This window comes from Lethenteron reissneri, chromosome 44 (genome assembly GCF_015708825.2).
Source record: "Lethenteron reissneri isolate LAM-NWPU_2019-01 chromosome 44, ASM1570882v1, whole genome shotgun sequence".
Classification (NCBI taxonomy): Eukaryota; Metazoa; Chordata; class Hyperoartia; order Petromyzontiformes; family Petromyzontidae; genus Lethenteron; species Lethenteron reissneri.
Window position 1 is genome coordinate 9,006,458 of NC_083822.1, and position 21,405 is coordinate 9,027,862.

The 21,405-nt window shown below is 51.5% G+C and overlaps 1 protein-coding gene across 1 annotated transcript in view; it reads left to right on the top strand.

The window, feature by feature from the left end:
• Nucleotides 1–21,405, top strand: part of LOC133353638 (protein sidekick-2-like) — a 473,964-nt gene that overhangs the window by 333,348 nt on the left and 119,211 nt on the right. Inside the window, 6 exon segments of the mRNA XM_061570031.1 lie at nt 518–694; nt 4,710–4,846; nt 8,552–8,625; nt 8,627–8,700; nt 10,966–11,106; nt 13,069–13,250. Of these exon segments, the coding sequence (XP_061426015.1) occupies nt 518–694; nt 4,710–4,846; nt 8,552–8,625; nt 8,627–8,700; nt 10,966–11,106; nt 13,069–13,250 (785 nt within the window).

Genomic DNA, 21,405 nt, shown 5'->3' on the forward strand with positions numbered 1-21,405 from the left:
AATACTTACAATGATAATCACTATTTTGAGAGTAATGTGAGAATGACAATTGAAGGTGATGATGATGGCGATGAAAATGATGATGCTCATGATGGCAGTGATGACGATAATTCGGGGCAATTAAAAATTATGCAGTGATGATGGCGACAAAAATGACAATGGGGATGACGACCATAAGTGCATTTCTAACAATAACGTGGTGATGATGATGATGATGCTGATTTCACAAATGACAATAATGATGACAAATATGGTGATTAAAACAATGGTGATGCTGGCAATGAATGCAATAATGCATCTACAATGATGATGAGCATGACAATAATGACAATGTTGATGCAATGAAGAAGACGATGATCGTGATGATGATGACTGAAAATGATGACTACCACGAAGATAACGATGATGATTACCATGATGATGATGATTACGACGAAGATGACGACAGCGACAATGACTACTCGCGTGATGTTGACCAATCATTGACCATGATGACGACGACTAACAACGTTGGCAGGGTGTTCTGGGACAAGGACGGCTCCGTGATCGGGCCCGAGGCGGCCCCGAGGCTCGCGCAGGACGCTGGCGGCTTCCTGCGCGTCGTGCAGGCCTGGTCGGGCGACATCGGCTCCTACACGTGCCACGTGACCTCGGCGGCTGGCAACGACTCCAGGACCGCCCGGGTGGAAGTGCGGTGAGGAAATCACGTGGACACTTCGAGAGACAGAGATACCCCCCCCACTCCTCCTCCACCCACCCACCCCCACGTATAGACTTTAATAGGCTGCAGAGGCAAGTGCTGTGAGCGATTCACATCGAGGAGGCCTACACGGCACACGACGGGGTGGATGCGCAGCACCACGCCAGGCCGTCTTTGTTTCCCCAATGATGATGTTTAGACATGTGTATGTATTTAAAACCTCTTTCCTTCCGTACGTTGGCAGCCGTGCTTATCGGAGGTGCAGGGGAAGGACAACAAACTTACCGTAAAAAGCAGTTCTAGAGAAATTCGTTTTCGGGTTATCCATTCTAAGGCTGAGTCGAGTTAGGGAAGCGGGGATGGAACTTGTTTGCCCAGGTTCGTAGTGCAGAGTGCTAACCACTACAACATCACTCTCCACGAACACAATCTACTCAAACAAAAAAACTACAGAAACTAACACATTCCATTTGCTACTGAGTGGTTGTGACGGATGGCGATGAGGTGAGAGCGGTGAGATGAGATCGGTGAGGTGAGATCGGTAAGGTGAGATCGGTGAGGTGAGTGCGGTGAGGTGAGGGTGGTGAGGTGAGGACGGTGAGGTGACAGCGATGAGGTGAGCTGAGAGCGGTGAGCTGAGAGTGGTGAGGTGAGAGCGGTGACTGTCGTGACTCGCGGTGGTGGAGCGGGTGACAAAGTTCTGCACCCACACCTCGTGGGACAGATGATATCAGTGGTAGCTCGGGGGTATCCACTTGTGCGGACTGTTTTTTTTTTAAACGCCATCGTGATGATGATCACGACGACGGCAGTGATGCCAGAGGAATCAGGACGGATCTCTCCGTGAGAGATCCTAACCTTCGTCTCCTGGTGTGGCACCGATAGCCACCGGTCCCCTTTAATTTGGGAACAATTCCCCCCCAAACAGTAAACGAACAAGTTCACCCGTGGTACAGGGTTTTTTTGGGGTTAGATCGCGGAGTTGTAATTACTGGCGAAACTTCGTACTCAGATTGTAAATGTTGTGGCTTTGCTCTCCAACACACCGGTTAGTGCTGCACTAGTGACGAATTGGCATGTTCTGTTTGCATGACAAACCTTACGAGTTGGCTGTGTCGGGCGGTGGCGGGTTTAACGGCTCATTTATATATTTTCCTGATCTAAACCCATAAGAACCTGTATTATGGATGATATTGGTCGTGAAAAACTACGCGTTAAACTGAACAAGATCACGTCCTCCGTTGCTCCCAGGTTTGCGAGAGTTATGATTCTGTATAGATTCTTTATCTTGTGGCATGGCGTTCGACAGCACAACTGGGATAAAATTGGGGTGGGGGCCGGGGGAAGAGTGGGGGATGGAGGGAGGAGGCGGGGGGTGGGTGGCATCCCCAATTTATTTTGTAACACCTGCTTTGGGGAACGAGCTAACGAGCTCACCCCAGGGCCACGCGATTCTTCCCGCACCTTCTCTTCAGCTGCCAACATTCACATCGGTCGGTCCAATTTGGCCTGGGTTAAGCCACTCCGTGTGCTCCGTGGTGCTTGCTATAGCTGTTGCTAGCTTCCACGACGGTCGGATTCCCACCGTCGCTTCGGAAGCGAAGGGGGGGCGGGGGGGGGGCGACGGGAGCGTGGCTAGAAGCTGGAAACTGTATAGTGGGTGTAATAATATAGCAGCCGCTGCAAGCCGGAGCGGTGAAAACTTCAGACAATTCGACGAGTGGGCCCGTGGAGCCCGTCATTCGATTGAGTCGAAAAGTACACCCCCTAAATCATCGACATTATCCTGTCCACTCTTAGATAGAGTAACACAAAAAGTTGGCCGCCCGTGTGTTTTATTGCTCACTCACTCCCTCTCTTTCTCTCTCTCGGCGGAGGCAAACGCTAGTTTAAAATCAATCAGCAAATATCAATAAACTGGTACTCTCTAAAATTACAATGAACTATGCGTTCGGAGCGGCGTGTGCGCGTGCGTGGGTGGTTGGTTACGTTTCTGTGCGCGCGTGCTTGGGAGGGTGAGTACGTCTGTGCGCGTGCGTGCTTGGGAGGGTAGGGTACATCTGTACGCGCGCGTGGGTGTGTGGGTACGTCTGTGCGAGTGCATATGCACAGTCGATCAAATTCAAGTGCCTCGCCTGTGCAGGCGAACGTGGCTCGCGTGCAATAAATTTATGACCGGCACTCGCATTCAAAGTGTCTACCAATTCCAACGAGCGATGGGGTGGCAGCTCAACTCTGTCAGTGACCTTGAGACAATGGTGAAAATTCTATTAATTATGATAATTAAAATGTCATGGGGTGGGGTGGGGAGTGGTGGCGCAGTGGTTCGCGCACTGCCACTCTGAACCTGGCGACCAGAGGTCGAGTTGATTCCCAGACCCGGCCAACATATGTGACGAGTGATATCTGACCCGTTCCTGGCCTTAGCTCCTTCACCAATCTGGCAGTGGCAGCGTGGCCAAGTGTGACCCCCCCTCCCCCCCGCCCGAGGACCGACACGGCACGCAGGAAGCTTTCATCTGTATACACTGGATTGACAAAGCAGTGGGAATAAAATAAAGATCTCAATCATTTATCCAGGAAAGCCTCAACGAGTCTCGGCACTCTCGTTCGGAGTGTCTAGTATTTGTGGACAATTATTTTATACGAGAGCAGGATTTGGCTGTTGGGAGGAACTGTGAGTAGTCGGAGAATGCGCCACGCACGGGCATGCCCATGAACCCGCTTGCTGTACTGCCACCTCCAGGGCTTCGCGCAAGCCCAGCGGGTTTGGTGCTTTTCACTCAAATGTGATGCTTAGTCGCTTGCCCGCCTTTCCAGGCTCACCTTCAACGGCGTCACTGTAATATTTGTGTGGTCAGACAGGTCACTCTCCCGTGTATATTGTGGGTCAAGTCTAGCGGGAGCAATCGAGAGCATGCACCCGAGGCGATTCAGTAGGGTCGGTCTGTCTTTAATTTTCGACAAGCCGCCCTGCCAGTTTTCACGCAGTGGCGTGTCACGATAATAACACGGTGCACTCACAATGTGTTACAGGATGATCACTTTATCCCGACACAAACACGCGTTCCCGAACACTCACACACCCTTAAATAATGCACGTTTAGCCTTAGGTGGAGTTCACCACTCGCTTAGGGCTGCATCCACAAGAAACCCGACTCCAGGTGAAGCTTGACTCCACGCATCGTGTTCAACGCCACCCAATTCTAAAAGTGCCTTACCTGCTGCAAAGCGCTGGACAAGAGGCATCCACATCCACGTTCCTTAGGGCAAGGGCCAGTGTACTCATTTAATTGGCGCTGACCAGCACTATCGTTGTTTAAAGATCAAAAAAGTTGATCTTAAATAAATATATTTTTAAGGGTGGTGGAGAGGTGGCACAGTGTATCGCCCTTTGAACCTAGCAAGCTATATTAAACCCTGACAAGTGTGGTGAAGTATAGCCGAACTCCTTCCGTGACTGACAGGCACGGAGAAGCCTTTGTGTGCGAGCGCGTGCATGTGTAGTCACAGCTCTGCACTTGTTATGCCGTGATGGTGGTGGTGATGATGATGAAGGTGAATATGGTGGTGATGGTGGTGGTAGTGATGATGAAGATGGTGCTGATGATGATGATGATGGTGGTGATGATGAGTATGGTGGTGGTGATGATGGTGTTGATGGTGATGAATATGGTGATGGTGGTGATGGTGGTGGTGATGATGGTATTGATGGTGATGAATATGGTGATGGTGGTGATGGTGGTGGTGATGATGGTATTGATGGTGATGAACATGGTGGTGGTGATTTATGATCGTGGTGGTGATGATGGTATTGATGGTGATGAATATGGTGGTGGTGGTGATGATGATGGTAGTGGTGGTGATGATGATGAAGGTGAAGATGGTGGTGATGATGGTGGTGGTGATGGTGATGAATATGGTGATGGTGATGATGGTGTTGATGATAATGATGATGTCGATGATGATGATGGTGGAGGTAGTGGTGGTGATGATGATGGTACCACAGGGAGGTGCCGTACCCGCCGGTGGAGGTGGTGGCACGACTCTCTCTGACGGCACGGCGCTCCGTGGTGCTGTCTTGGGTGCGCTCCTACGACGGCAACAGCCCCCTGCTGCGCTACATCCTGGAGGCCACCGAGAACGGTACTCCTGGCGCTCCCACGCCACGTCGCACTCGAATAACATTACACCGCGTCGCACCACGTGTCACGGCCGTCACGTCGCACCGTGTCACCAAACGTCGCGCAGCGTCGCACTGACGTCACATTGCACCACGTCGCACCACGTGTCACGGCCGTCACGTCGCACCGTGTCACCAAACGTCGCGCAGCGTCGCACTGACGTCACATTGCACCACGTCGCACCACGTGTCACGGCCGTCACGTCGCACCGTGTCACCAAACGTCGCGCAGCGTCGCACTGACGTCACATTGCACCACGTCGCACCACGTGTCACGGCCGTCACGTCGCACCGTGTCACCAAACGTCGCGCAGCGTCGCACTGACGTCACATTGCACCACGTCGCACCACGTGTCACGGCCGTCACGTCGCACCGTGTCACCAAACGTCGCGCAGCGTCGCACTGACGTCACATTGCACCACGTCGCACCACGTGTCACGGCCGTCACGTCGCACCGTGTCACCAAACGTCGCGCAGCGTCGCACTGACGTCACATTGCACCACGTCGCGCCACGTGGCAGTGCGTCACACCTCGTCGCAATACGTCGTGTCCCTGTGCGTCACAGCATCACGTCGCAACGCATCACACCACATCACAAAGTCACAACAGGTCACCCCACATCACCCCACATCACCTCACGTGACGACACATCACAACACACACCGTGCTCGGTATTGCAACACACTCCACTATACCGCAGCACACGTCACCACATACCACACTGAAACGGCTGTGTCTCATTATCTCTGTTGGAATAAGCACAGAGTAATGTTTGGTCCGCAGGCTTGTAATCAAGTGTCATTTTATGCTTGCAACTCAGTGAGCTTTGCCCATATTCTATCCCCTTCAGCATCAAACTCTATAGGAGGCAAATTACTTGGTTCAACAATGATGGGTCTTGTAAATGCTGCTGTTTCGTGCTAGACATTAAGTGGTGTGCATCTTTAGGCTGCCCTGTGAAACTACTTCATCACCCACATTTAAAAAAATCTGTATTTTTTTAAATGTTCCAGTTGTAAGTGGAGACTCGATTATACGTGTGCCAGATTTAGGCTTCATAGCCATACCAGAAAATCATTATAATGTCTATCAGTCAGCTACGGACGAAAACAACTCCATGGAGAACAATCCCTTATGGTGTAAACTGAAAGTGTCATGTCACCATTTTTCACCGACTTGTTTAAATAACAAAACGAATATTCCATCTTCTCCGGTTCGTTTTTTTCGTAACGTTTTGAGAAATAATTCACGTTAATCTCATTTTACATGACTGGGTAATTGAAACGCTGCTCGGAAACCTTGCATTTCCCTTCATGTACAAAGCGGGCGGGGACGGGGGGAACATCCTGACAATAGCACCACGGACAGCACCGCCAGCTACATCGCTCAAGCTCTGCTCTGACTTCAGCTCTGAAATGAAAACATCAGAGCCCCCCCCACCTCCTCCTCTCCCCCCACCTCTCCCCCCCACCCCCAAGGCTAAGTGCCCTTTAACACCGTCATCGTCATTAGCAAATACTGCCTTGTAACTGGGGGAGAAATATAATATATATATAACTAGCTTATGCTATGGGCAATGTCCCTTCTTCAGAGCTGAGACAGACACAGATAGAGGGATGAACGATATGAAGGATTCATTTTGACTTATAGATAGATGCTGAATGGTATAAATGCGGAGACGAGTGAAATCGGGTGTGGGCAGTTGGCGCATGAATTGAATGATTTCCGCGTTGCACTTAAACCGTCGCGAGATGATCGCGATTTGCCTCTTATGGATGGAAATTATTACGTTGCACGGATCTCTTTGGCTCGTGCCTGCGAAATGCTGTCACTGTTGTTGTTGTTGCTTGTGTTTGCACGTGCGTGGTTTTAAATAGAATTGCTGTGGGTTAACCTCTAAACCGTGACGTTAACCCCTTATCCGTGGCGTTAACAGGAAGGGGTTAACCAGAGCCGCTGATGCCAGTGTCGGAGCGTGCAGAGTGTGCAGTGGGTGAAGATGCAACAGTGTGCGGTGGTTGTTCACCCCGTGGATCCTGCATAACTGCAGCCATATCTCAGGCATCTCGACGCTTAGTTGGGCATTGTGCATACAGAGGGAAATGGGGTTCTGGAGGAGAGAGAGACACACAGAGAGATCGAGACACGGAGAGAGGCGAGAATGGAAATAGAGAGAGGCAGAGAGACACAGAGAATGGTGTAGTGACGACACCTACACACACAAAGACACGGAGAACGTCACAGAGAGAGTCACAGAGACACAGAGAGACACCAGATTTCCAGAGCAATACAGATGGAACGTCGAAAGACATGGAAACACACAGAGACCGAAACACACAGTCGTAGAGAGAGAGAGAGAAAGAGAGTGATGGAGAGAGGCAGAGAGACATGCAGAGACTCATGGTCCCGCAGAAAGAGGACCAACTCCTATATAGCCCCCTCCCTCCACCGAAAACCCCCGAGCAAAAAGTCGAGGATCTCGCTCGGCTTAGACCCCTGACTTCACATTCCGCGGGATGCACCATTCGCGTCGCTGTGTCGGCTAAATCGGGTTAACGTGGGCACATCCCGGATTCCCTTAGTTTGGTTTCGGTCGTGGTGGAAGGTTCTTGCTGTTTGCTTTGGATTTGATTGACATCCACCCTTCACCCCAGCCTCTCCCTCACCACCACCACCACCACCTGGACTCCTCTCCCTCCCCCAATAGCTCATTCTTGCCTCTCCTAACCCCATCTACGACCACCGATGCTCATTCTAATCCTGTACCCAGCCTCGCGCTCGCTCCCCCTGCTTATCTGGCCAGCGCCACTACAGTTGCCTCCCTACCTACCTCCGTGTTCACAAAGTAAACAAACTAGAATGCCCATTTTTCTTATTTGCTCGATAAGGAAACACCGACGACGATGATGCTCAAACAAAGTCTGCCGTAAAAAAAGATCGTGTAACGTTATCTCTTGAATTGTTCAAAACTGCAAATATTAACGTTTTATGCGCGTGCTATTGTTTATGTATCCCGACGTTAATCTTCTGCCTTTTTTTCCCTTTAAATTCCATTCGTGTTTTTTTCTCTCTCTCTCTGTCTCTGCTGGTGTTTTGCTTCTCTCTGTTTGCCTCCTTCCCCATAAGATTCTATCGATTTCCTTTAATTATCAAATGAGTCTCGAGACCCGTTTTCGCGAGTGTCCTGCCACCCTGCCGAATGTTCGGCCAAATCCATTCATGAGAGTTTGGCTTCGTGTGGGAGGGAACCTGAAGTAAGCGGAGGAAATCCACCACACTGACGAGGGATTTAACACTCAAAAGCTCAAGCGAATTCAATCCATTATCTGTACAACCATCTCCACCACGCAGCCTAAGCCATCACTGCCTGCCACTTCCCAGGCCGTCTCCTACCCCCAAGTACGAACCAGGCCGCACTCTGTTTTGCTCGCAAGATCTGGGGCACACTTTGGGGCGATTTGCACGTTGGCAATACAGCTCAGCAGGAAGCTCGCTCCCGACAAACTTGGAGGCAGCGTCGCACTCGGGCAGCAAGAGCCAGAGCAGAAGTGGCCCAAGGGTCTGGATCATCGATGGATTTGAGGAGCAGGAGAAGACCTCTTAAGTGCCCCATCATCCCGGCGCCGGCCGTCCTTCACCCTCCCCACCCTCTCTGATCGTTGACAGACTCCCCGTGGACGGTGCTGAGGGTGGACATCGGCCCCGTGATGGCGAACTTCACCATGGGGGGGCTGCTGCCAGTCGCGGACCTACCGCTTCCGCCTGAGCTCCGTCAACGCGGTGGGGACGGGCGAGCCGAGCCACGAGACCGAGAGGTGAGAGAGCGCGCGGAGCGAGCGAGCGGGCGGCTGGGGCGCCGGTGACCGAGGGTCACCGAGGTGGGGGTAGCGCAAGGGCGCGATGGCGGCATCGTTGAAAATCGGAGGCGCGCTCTGATAACATCGATCCCGTGGACATTGACGATGAGATTCAAACTTGAAAGTATCTAACTGCTTGAAAGGGCTGGGCAACATTAATAATAATGGTAAGTTTCATATATCTCGTCGTCACTCGTACAAAGTGTATCTCACAATCAACGAGGAACCACAGACAAGCTGGAAGGTAGGCAGGTGGTGAGCTGGTCCTTTCGGAGCTCTGCAGTTCTCTATCTATTAAGATGTTTTCAGCCATTTACTGAGTATTTGTACTTGTCGGTGGTAACCGGACCACCGGGAGAAAACCCACGAGTGCGAGGAGGCAACACTGTATCTTATACTGATGGAACAGATGGAGATTAGTCCGCATTTAGCTGTACAGCCTTCATCCACCAACCCTCGCTGCTGCTCTCCACAGCGCCGGATTAGAGGCCACGCGCAGCGTAGCCACCACCGCCCGACATCAGCCCAAGGTCGTTCTCAAGGAACTTGGTGCAGCTTTACGCGTCCTCGATGGTAACACGACCCCTGACCCCTTGGCCATACACGCGACCGATGGCCAGGACCGCTCGCTCTTCATCATCGTGCAGCCCGACGGCTGAGCGGTCCAACGCCGCACATGGCAGACTCATGCACGTCGCCTCGTCTGCCTCCTGGGTGGATCCTAGCGGACAATATGATTGTCGCCAGGCCGTCCTATGTTGACGTACTGAGGTTTTGGCGTGGTGCCACAGCCCTCGGTAGTGGTAGCAAAGCCTCCCTCCTCCAGCCCCTTCTACACCCCCACCCTCCTTCCCTCCTTGGCGTGAACACAACCGGGCCGATTAACAGGGCAGACGCGTATAAGTTAGGTTTAATTGCTGTGTTAATTATTGACGATGCCGCTTTCACGTGAATGATGCTTTTCATCGACGCCCGATGATCGCAACGGGACAATTTGCTCTTGCGCAAAACATACACGCGTGCGCATCCACACACACACACATAACTCACACGTGCATACGCTCGCATACACCAAAGACAACAGACTTTTGGGGCAAGTGGCGTTAGCGAGCACCTATAAAGGCCGGTACAAGACACGAGGGGGTGGGTGGCCAGCACCACGCCCGGCCGCCTTTGTTTCCCCAGTGGCGATGTTTACACACCACGCTAGGTCCTCATTTGAGGCAGAGTCGACATAGGGGAGACCTAGGACCGGTTTAGATAATCGTCGTTGGTTTTGGCCGTGAGTGGGAATCGAACCCGTGTTACTGGGGGCCGTAGCGTAGCGTGCTAACCACTGCACCTCCGCTACACTCCCCCCCCCCCCCCCCCATGCACACACGCACACACACACATGCGCGCAATGTACGATCGTTGATTTTACTCTTCCACATTACCGCGACGATCGGTTCGCTCTCTCGGAACGTGAATTTACCGGCCCCGTCACAATCCGAGAGAACGGGGCGACTGGGGGCGAGACGAGCGGACGCCCGATAATGGTAATGTTTATTGTTGAAATGGGGAAGCCTCGCCGGGTCTCGGGACTCCTTATTTCAGGAGGGTTCTGCTAAATCGGGATGATTGAATCAGAGAAGCCAAAGGAAAACAGACACACACTGAGCAACGGGGATGAGACTCAAAAAGGTTTTGCACGGGTGAGTTTCACAGGTGGGTTTACCAGCCCACCTATCACGAGACTGCCGTCCCGTGTCCACCTCGCAGCCCCGGCGGGTTTGAGACTTCGCAGATCTCGGCATGATGAGCCGCAAATGCGCACCGCCACCCTCTGCATCGTAAGCCTCGTACCTAGACATCACTGGTGTCACCTCCATTCAGGGCGACACCAGTGATGATGGCAATGATGTATTTGATGTCTACGACGATGATGACGTGAATAATAATGTTGAATTGTAACGCGCCTCCGCCGCAATGTGGAAAAGATGGAGATTAGGTCACATATATTAGTGTATCGCCTGACGCTCACGAGAATGGAGTTTCACAATTTTGTGAGATCAAGCGATGACAACGATTATGACAGCGATAATGATGATGACCATGATGACGACGATGATGATGACAGCGATGATGATGATGATGACAATGCCGACGATGACGACGACGACGATAAACGTGATGGTGACGACGAGCGGCGATGATGACGATGTCGCCTACCGCTCGCCGCAGTGTGACGTTGCCCGAGGAGCCTCCGGAAGGGACGGTGCAGATGGTGGTGGCTGCCGGGCGGACGAACCGCACGATCGCACTGCAGTGGCAGTCCCCGCCGGAGAGCCAGTGGAACGGAGCGCTCAAGGGCTTCCTCATCCGGTGAGCGGTGGAGCCGGCGCTCCAGATGAGTCAGCGTAACGTGCATGTAACGTCTGTGTAACGTCTGTGTAACGTATGCGTAACGTGTGCGTAACATGTGCGTAACGTCTGTGTAACGTGTGTGTAACGTGTGCGTAATGTGTTCGCACATTTGCGTAATGTGTGCGTAATGTTTGCGTAACGTTTGCATAATGTGTGCATTGTTCAACAAGTGCGGATTGGCGCACGAAATGCAAACGTGTGTCGTGCAACGATAAAAGATGAATGGCAAAGGAGCAGCCCTGCAATTGCTCGCTCGTGATATCGCTGGCGGGAAGGGCCTCCACTGAAAGGGAGCTCGAGAGAAGCCCCTCCGAGAGGGTCTACAACTTACACGCTGGTCAGACTCCTTGACAGAGGTGGGAGTACCCACAGTTTACCCCACCCCACGCGACCAACTGTTTTCAATTTTTATTTATTAGGTATAACCCTGTGAGCCATGCGGCTCTTGACTCGGGTGCAACCGCAACAAAACAAAAACGCGAACAAGAAACATCTTGAAGTGACTACACGCAACAGAAAAAATCATGGAAAAAACAGCAAAGTCTTCCAAAAAGAACATCGCATTTGGGGGGTGGGTGGGGGGGGGCATAGGCAGGGAGCGGCGGTGGGCGGAGGGCGGGTGGTGGTAGTGATGGTGGAATTTAAGAAATGCGAGCCATTGACTCAACTGCCCCGCCGGGAGAACGTATCGAACCGGCGCCGTCTGGATCGCAAGGCCAGCGGCGCTGACGGTCATCGCAAAGCGGCAGCAGCAACGCTCAGAGTCACGCGACCTCAAGCCAAGCTTGAGATCAAGGCTTGAGGTCAAGGCTTGAGGTCACGTGACACACGCACGGTGCAGGAGTGGCCACTTGACTTTCGGTGGGCGCATGAGAGGCAATGTATTCCGCTAAATTGCACGATGGAGATTGTTCATCTCTATTGTACAAAGGGAATAATATATTTTTAAAGACAGATTTTTTCTTTTTAAGATTCCCTTTTCCAACAACTCTTTTCAGGTTTGTAAGTTTCCGTTACGGAGCCGCAGTTCCAACTTTGTTATTTTTTTTCAGCAGTTCAAAGTAGCGTCGCAGTTAAAACTTTAGGTTCTGGTTCAATGCTTACCGCCGTGAAGATGAGCGCGCCTTGAAATTACACCCCGAGCTCTTCAAGGAATCGCTCGCGAAAATCTACCTAGCAAAAAATCGGCTTCGCGAGGTTTTTTTTTTTGGGGGGGGGGGTTGGGGTTGGAGTTCAAACAGATTCGCAAATGTCGAAACGTGTTGATTGCCGTCCGACTGTCTTAAAAAGCGCGCATTCAAACGGTGGGGGGGGGGGGGGGGGCAGCTTGGGGCTCGGCCACACGCCGCAGCAGCAGCTTTGAAGAATTACGATAAAAAATGTATGTAAAATCTATACCGCGCGCTGGCAACACGCGGATGTAATCAATGCTGCTCCACGTTACGCTCGCGTTTATTGCTCGGGTCGTTTGTCACATTTTTAGTTTGTAAAGACGACGCGTCGTCGGCGACCTAACCTATGACACTGGCCAGCAACCTCTCACCCCTAACCCCTAACGCGGTGGATCTCGACCTTTCTGGCGCGCTGCTGCCCCCTCCACCCCCCCCCCCCCCCCAGTCAAGACCACCGGTACCTGCGCCCCCCCCCTCCCTCCCCCCAGTGCAGCATATCCCCCGGCAGGTTACTAGGGCTACAATACAGAGAGAGAGAGGGATCACATATCCACGACCCCAGTCAACGCGGATCTTAGGAAGCCGTTCGTTTCACGCTGTGTGCTGGTGCGTTTTGTTGCCGGCATCGTGGCGCTGCCGTTTCCCCCTTTGCACATTCAAGATTGCTCCCTCACGGTGTCTACGTGCACTTTATTCCCCCACCTCTCCCCCCCCCCCCCCCTCCGTACGATGCATCGCGGCTCCACAGGTACCGGCTGTCCGTCGACCGTGCCGACTACCAGTACAAGAACGTCCCCAACTCGGAGATGACGAGCTACCTCCTGGAGGACCTCTCCGTGTGGACGAGCTACGAGGTGGAGGTGGCGGCCTACAACGGAGCCGGGCTCGGGCCCTACAGCACCGCCGTGCAGGAGTGGACGCTCGAAGGAGGTGAGCGCGGAGGGGGGGGCCGCCACACAGGCGGAAGAGGGTTAGAGGGCCTACGTGTCCTGGAGAGCGGCTGGACGTACTGTATGCACGCAGAACTTATTTCCCACCATACGTCGCCAACCGTGCTCATCGGAGTTGCGGATGAAGGCCTCGCCGAGCCACCGCCACCTCTCACGATCCGGCTCGGGGGCGTGCGGATCTACCTAGCGGACGCACGAGCGAGCTGATGTCATCGTAGTTCCATCTCCCCATGAAGGACGTGCTCTCTCGGACGCCGCGTTCCACTCTCTGGCCGCCGTCGCTCCGTTGTTCTTCTTGACCGTCGGCCATCGTCCCTTCCAGCCGTGATGACACGCCCTGCCCGAGCCGCACGTGACTTGTACGAATCGTTTGGACCTTGTAATCATTAGCCTGCGCATGTTTCACTAATCCATGCGGTCCGCCTTCTGTCCATCAATGTCCTTCCGAGCGTGCGTCTCTCCACGGCACTCTTCGGGCTTTCTTCCGTATATTTTGTAAATGTTTCTGAAGCACGCATCGTGGCAGGTAGCACGCATTGATTCAAACATTGATTCGGGCTTAGGAGCCTTTAACAATCACCAAAGGGGGACGAGAGCATGCTTTTCATGCTTTTGGAAATCTTATTTTGATGATTATGAGCAACATAGCAATGCTCCTCAATAGAGTGTTTAATCAGTACGTAATTCCCTGCTATGACGTTGGGTTCAGGGACGCGATCGTTCATGCAACATGGAAAAAAGCCACCGCAAAGTATGCACGCGGGCGTGGAGAGACGCGACGCTTGGATTCACACCGAGATACAGAAGAGGAGCTCGCTTGGGAGGAGCATGAGCAAGGTCAAGGGTATCATTCAAGCTGTGAAGCGAATGTAAAGGTGTCACGGTGCTTGGGCAGGACACGTCGCCTCGAAGGGTTGGCGGCTGAGACCGACAAAGGAGCGGTGGCCAAAGGGGGGAACGCGCCGGAGAGAACGTCCACCGTGGAGACGGAGCGGTGAGACGGGCCTGGGGTGCAGGAGTTAGGATGGATTCCAACACAGCGAGAATGATGAGCGACGGCGATGACTTGTGGGGGAAGCTTTCATCCAGCAGTGGATAGATGGTGGCTGATGATGACATTGAATGAGATGGGGTGTAATTCATTTTACCTCTAGACCAGGGGTCGGCAACCTACGGCTCCGGAGCCGCATGCGGCTCTTTACGGGCTGCTTCTTGACGATATGTACGTATGTACAGTATGTACAGTATGTATTGCGGCTCTTGAAATACTGAATTTTGTACCGAATTGGAAAGAAATGGCTCTTCTTGTTATTTTGGTTGCTGACCCCTGCTCTAGACGGACACCTAATGTTAGCCCCATTTGCCATTTTCACCAGCACAGAGACAAAGATCACCCTTATAGAATTAACAGACTTTTGGGGCAAGTGCCGTTCGTGAACAACTCTGCGAATTACAAATATCAGTTTACTTGTCACCTGATGAATGTTACTCTGTGCACCAACGTGGAAAGTGCTGCCCCCTTCTCGCTAGAGTAGAGGTCACCTGAAGTGACCTCAGAAGTCGTTCTGTGATATCTGCTTCCGCGGGCCGTCCTCCAACACAGAGGGCTGCAATTCCCTGCGAGGGATCCCTCACGTTGGATCCGTCTCTCACAATGTGAAGGGCACAATCAGGATACAATTGTTGGGAACAAGGACAATTTTAAACAACAACAACAAAAACACAACGATGCATCGACGTAACAGCATCATTCTCTTTTGATAATTATCAAAGTGTGTTTATTGCCGCACTTAAAAAAAAATAAGAAAATTCACTTTGCTCACAATTGCGTTTTTGTCGTGATCGAAATAACGACGGCGGTGACGCGGTGGGAGGAGCCGGGCGCCTGGGCCGCGTGGGCGACTCCCCTGTCGCCCCACAATCGATCCCCCGGCCCTCAGTGATGGTGCGGCTGCTGCACCTGGTTTGCATAGGAGAAGGCCACCCCCTCCCCCCACCCCGTTTCTCAGATCGGAACGTCAAACAGAAACCAAGGCCCACCGTCTCCACTCAGCACTCAGCATCAGCAGCGTTGGCCACCGTGTGTGTGCTTCTCCTGAGACAAGCCCGAGGAGGGAGGGGGGTCATCCCCCCCCACCACGACCACCGCCACCTCCCCGCACACCGCACTCGACCGCAATCCCCCCGACCAATGCTTCTCAGCCTGTCGGCTCGATGCATCGCATCGATTTTGCGGGTGTTTGTCCGTCCATTGATTCCCTTCCTCTTTTGGAAGCTCTCGGGCTGCCTGTCTTTTGCGCGTTGCATCCGGACGACTTATCGTTTGGAACACACGAGTGGCTCCTTTTTCTTTTTGTTAGAAAAAAAAATGGGCTGAGCGTTCATGTTTTGCACACACACACGCACGCGCACGCACGCACGCACGTGTGTGTGTGTGTGTCTGTGTGTGCGTAGGGAAGCGATAGCCTATGGGGAGCGGTGGTGTAGCGGTTAGCGCGCTGCGCTATGAACCTGGCGACCCGGGTTCGAGTCCCGCTCACGGCTAACACCAGTGACGATTATCTGAACCGGTCCTGGGCATCCCCTAGGTCGACTCAGCCTTAAATGAGTACCTGGTGCGGTGTGTAAACATCGCCTACTGGGGAGACAAAGGCGTTCGGGCGTGGTGCTGGCCACCCACCCCCTCGTTCGTGTACCGTTCCGGCCTTCATAGGTGCTCGCTAACAGCACTTGCCCCTACAGTCTGTTAAGGCTACACGGGGGATCTTTGTCTTTATAGGGAAGCGTGCAGCTTTCCTCCGTGCTTTCGGGCGGCTATTTCCTGCGTTGTTCGTCACGATGTCCAGCCTTTCGCTCCACGGATACTGGGCGGCCTTCCTCAGAAACTGATTTAATTCACTCGTTCAATTTCCTAAGAGGCTTCTCCAAACGACATATACACTCAATCTATTCAGTTCCCGAAGAAGCTCCCAGCACGTGCAGCGAAACGTCGGACATCGTGCTGAACAACACGCGGTAACAACCAGAATGCACATCGGAGAGCTGTATGGCGCAACCATCAAAAGCATGTGTGTGCTAAATGTGGTGTGTGTGTAACGTGGTGTGTGTGTGTAATGCGATGTGTGTGTAATGTGATGTGTGTGTGTGTAACGTGATGTGTGTGTGTGTGTAACGTGGTGTGTGTGTCTGTAACGTGGTGTGTGTGTGTAATGTGATGTGTGTGTAATGTGATGTGTGTGTGTGTAATGTGATGTGTGTGTGTGTAATGTGATGTGTGTGTGTAACGTGGTGTGTGTGTGTAACGTGGTGTGTGTGTGTGTAACGTGGTGTGTGTGTGTGTGTAACGTGATGTGTGTGTGGGCGCATGCGGGCAGTGCTGAGTGGGAGCTTGTCTGAGCTGTGTGGCGGGTAGAGGAAGAGTCGGCTGGGTGGGGTGTCTCGTTGAGCAGCTATATTCAAATTATACCTTGTCAGCCCGTGACAAAGTTTCAAAGTCTTGTGGTTAAAAAGGTCCTCTATCGCTTCCACTCGGCGCGCTTTGCAGCGCAGTTGTGCACGGCGCACATTCGTAACACCCACTTTTAAGCCATCGCCTGTGCACAATGGCGTACGAGTTGGCAGGGCCCTTCTCGTAAGATGTGGCGCGCGCGCATTCTCGTGCGAACGCGTGCGCGTGCATGCAAACAGAGCATACGCGCGCCACATGCAATACATACGCACGGTTAACAACCACACAAATAGTGGGCACATTTGAACAAAAAGCGTGCACATGCAACGGTCTGTCATAGCGACGGCGGGACACGTTTGCACTTTGCTTAAAATAATGGGGTCTGGGTGAATTAGACCAACTTTTGGCAAGGTTTTTCGGCTTAAACTCCGCCAATACCTTCATGGTGGAGAAAATTGCCAAACCTGTGTTGTTTTTGGCCATTTCATCGAGGTCATTATAATAATGGGTACAATATAATAATAATAATATTATTAATCATGTCGATGCCACTTGTTCAACTTGGAAAGCCACATTTGAGTCTCACGACTCTTGGTCACGGAGGGCCCTGCCGCATCGAAATGTTTGGCCCAATTCCTTGAGACAGTTATTATCCTCCGTGCAGGAAGGAAACCGAGTGCCTGGAGAAACCCCAATAAAACGTACGAGGGGAGTCACACTCAAAGCTGTTATTCTGGCCACCTTACAGCATCGCTTCCAAGTGTGTATCCATGTTATTATAACATTAAACGTGCAGAGAATAGTTTGTTATAGATATATATCAATATACCCGACACACCAACAACTTGCAACGCATTTGCCATGCCACAAGAAGACGTGGCATGCAAATTCAGAGCCGTTTTTTTCCCGCACGGCCCCTCGCGATGCCCATGACCTGGCATCGATAAATCGTGCGTGGAAAAGTACAGCAGGACCCGCAACAGTGACGGCTGGCCAAAGATCGTAACAAACACCGCCGGAGAACCGAGGGCTTATCTACACACATTTGTTTTGCACATTTTTCTCTTTCTCGGCCTGCCAGCTAATGATCGCGTAGTAGGAGTCGTGGCAAGGTCTCCCGTGCCGCGTGATGGAGGAGGAGGGAGAGGAAGCTGTAGTTTCAGAGTTACCACTTTCCTGGGTGGCAATGGGTTGGCTTCTGTGAGATACAGAATCCCAGAGCAGCAGCAGCAGCAGCAGCGTTACTTGTTGAAAAGAACACCTACTTGAAAAGGGCTGACATTTTTGATTGATAACAGTTTCTGTCAACTGGGGAGTCGCTTATTCTGCAAAAAAATAAAGTAAAAGAAAAGGGTAATGAATACCAATGAGGACTACACCGAGTGGGCTTCACAATTTCTGCGCGACGTGAGCTGCAATTGGTTGATTTCTCAAGGTGAGAGTGGCAGATTTCGACGGTTTTCTGACATAACTTCTCTCATTCCCCACTCGATTTTGGTGATGTGTTTCATCAGCCCCCCCCCCCACCACCACCACGAACCTCGCCCCCCCCCCCCCCCCTTGCATCAAAAAGGAAATTGTCCTGGGTAGAATTTTGCAGTGCAAAATAAAATTGAGCGGGCTGCTTCCTCCACTCTTTTAAATTGCGGTGAATAAAAATATATATATCTGTACATCTATTCCTTTTTCGATTCCAGTACACTGATCTTTCGCGACTTCACCCACGATTTCCCCATTGTCACAATTACTCATGCAAACGGCGCTGAGCTACTCAAAGTCGGTTCTCGTCCGCTCGAGTAGTAAAAAAAAAAATTAACTACACGCCAAGAAAAATGTTCCATTAAAATTTTAAGCCGGGCAACACATGCCACATCAGCAGGCGAGGATTTATTGGAGAAGACCAAAATAGCTTCGCGGGCAAAGCGGGTAAACAGCGCGCGCATAACGAGGCGAGCGGACGCCTTGCCGCGGAGAGCCGCGTGAAGGACGGCTCGGTGAATTCGTGGGACGTGTGCGCTCGTGACCCAATGTCGGTTCCTCGAACCACGTCGGAACCAAACACACGTGGTCCGTTGGTACCGACCGTTGCGAACGATGCTGCCGATGATATTCCCGGAGAGTTTCATCTCGAGGTCGCAAGCATGCATGATCGCGCGTGGTCTCTGTGATAGCTTTCCACAAGGTATTGCCATCGAAGGATAATACACGCTTGGAAGAGAATCTCAATTTGGAGAGGAAGCACTGTTGCGATATGAAACATCTGCAGAATATGATAATACATATTACGTGCGTCGATAACAACGACGGTAAATACCGGTGTTCTTCACTCATTTTCAGAGGGCAGCCACTTTCGCTGATAAGCCATCAGTGTGAGGGCTGCCACACATTTGACACCATTGGGTCTGACAGCACAATGGGGGGTGTTGTCACTATTTGCGTAATGTCAGGGGCCGCACTAAAGGCCACCAGGGGCCGTCAGTGAAGACCACAGGTGTATACTTTCTTTTATATGTAGTGAGACTGCTCCATAACGTTGGGGGGGGGGGGTGGAGGAGAGGCCTGAACGCACCCCCCACCCCTCCCATCTTCAAGGCTGAGCCCTCCACTACTACATTCCCATATTCAAGTCTAAAAAGACGTCGGTGCAATGTACGCATGGAGGGTGAGAGCTGGCAGACATAAGCAGATCCCACCACGACTCATCGTGTTCAGCGTTTTCACATTAGTCTCAAAGTTGTGTGTTCCCATTGACCGTGGTGGCCCCCTCTGAGCTCTGAGTTGTTAAACGCCCCTATGCTCAATTGAACAAGCTCACGACTAAGGCGTTGTAGCGAGATAGCGATGTAGGAAGGTGGGAGGAGAGTGCTATGAGCAATATTAATTGGCGTTACATGTTCATTAATAATACAAAAAAATGTGCGATTTGTAACGAGCACAGCGTTGAATGGGACATAAGTGTCCGTGACCAAGGTACAGAGCTAAGGCTAAGTGTCGCTTGAAAAGCCGGGAGATAGCGATGGGACCTTTAAGTGTCTTTTAAAAGAAGTTGCACATAAAATGCTGCGAATATACACCAGGATAATAATAATAAGTTCAACTTGTAATGCGCGGCACAGCATTCGCTCGCTCTCATAGAGAGAGAGAGAGACACTTCAGACGATTGGGAGCTGCCACAAAACGTCGTGTTTATTAGCATTCGAAGTGAAGCAGATATTTCTCAATACATTTGTTTATTTTATTGTACTTTATTTTGTTCATTCACGGCAATCGGGAAGCCCCCCCCCCCCCCGCCTTGGGCTGCTTGGGGGATGGGTGGGGGGGTACCCCCTATGGTTTTGGTCTGCTTGCCCCCTAAGCGTTTTCTCGGCTTGCTCGGTCACCGTCCCGTCGCGCGGCTCAGCTCCCCGGGGCGCGTGACTCCGGGAGCCAGAAGCGCCGACCCCCCATGCTCCCTCCCTCCCTGGCCTCCCCCGCTCCTCCGCCCGCTCGCCATGGCGGTGGCCTCGGCGAGAGACGCAAGAAGAGTGGCGGCACAAGGGGTTGGTGGCGGGAGTGGGCACAGAAGTGGCACCGGCAGTGTGCCAAATCACGGCCACAAGGGGGGGGTGGAGTAGTTTTTTTGGAGGCTTCAAGTAAAAAAGGAGGGGGAAAAAAATCTGCAAAGGCGGGTCAGGTGACTTAATGAGGTGATAGCCCATTTAGTGAGTGCAAGATGTTGTCAGTCGCAATGGAGGCCCAACAAAGAGAGCAAAAAACGAAAATAAACATTAACCAGAGTTTTTACGAATAACAGTCATTTGGCAGTCTATTGTTGGATGAAGCCCTCTCCACTGCCTTGTGACGTAAAAATTCAGGTATCCCTCGATTTACAAAAGGGATGCGTTCTTTAAAAAAAAAAAACTACGTGCATAAAACGAAATTTCGTAAATCGGAATGGCTTTCCCCATTAATTTAATTTAAAAAAAATCAGCAATGTAATTCGGACAGTCATTCCAAGTCGACTTATATTTTTGGTCTTTCGGTAAAGTCACGTAGATAGAAAATAAAAATGAAATAAAAAATAATAATAATTTTATTTTTTATCTACGTGACTTTACCGAAAGAACCAAGAATATAAATTCCTGCAGTCACGAAAGTTTTGAGGCAAAATACAACTCTACTTCTCACTTAAAAATATACGCCTATATCACTTCAATACAAACATAACAATAAATAACGTAAATTGTAAAACGATTGCATAATAATTCATTTCAAACGAAAATAATTCACCTTTTCAGGGAACTCACCAAAAGATCTGCATGTTTCAGTGACTGGCAAGGCGATGTGGAGACGTTGCTGTTGCCCTGTGACGCTGTAGCGGATGGATGATGCGGCCGGCCGGACTCTTCTTGTTTGGTGATCACACACACGGCACGTGCCGTGATGAGATTTCGTTCACGTGGAAATTCGATTCCGTTTATCGAAAAGTGTCCATCATTTGGCGATTGCGTTCACGCGAAATTTTGTGCAAACCGAAGGTGGGCTGACATTTCAGGCAATGGTCCAATGTCACGACTTCACTTTTGAGTCTGGAAAATATTAAGGAGTAACAGCACTTGTCCTGACAGGTTGTAAAAGGCTAAATGTGGGTTATTTGTTTTTGTGTTTCTAGATGTAATGGTTACTGATTTGTCTGTCGTGTGTGTGG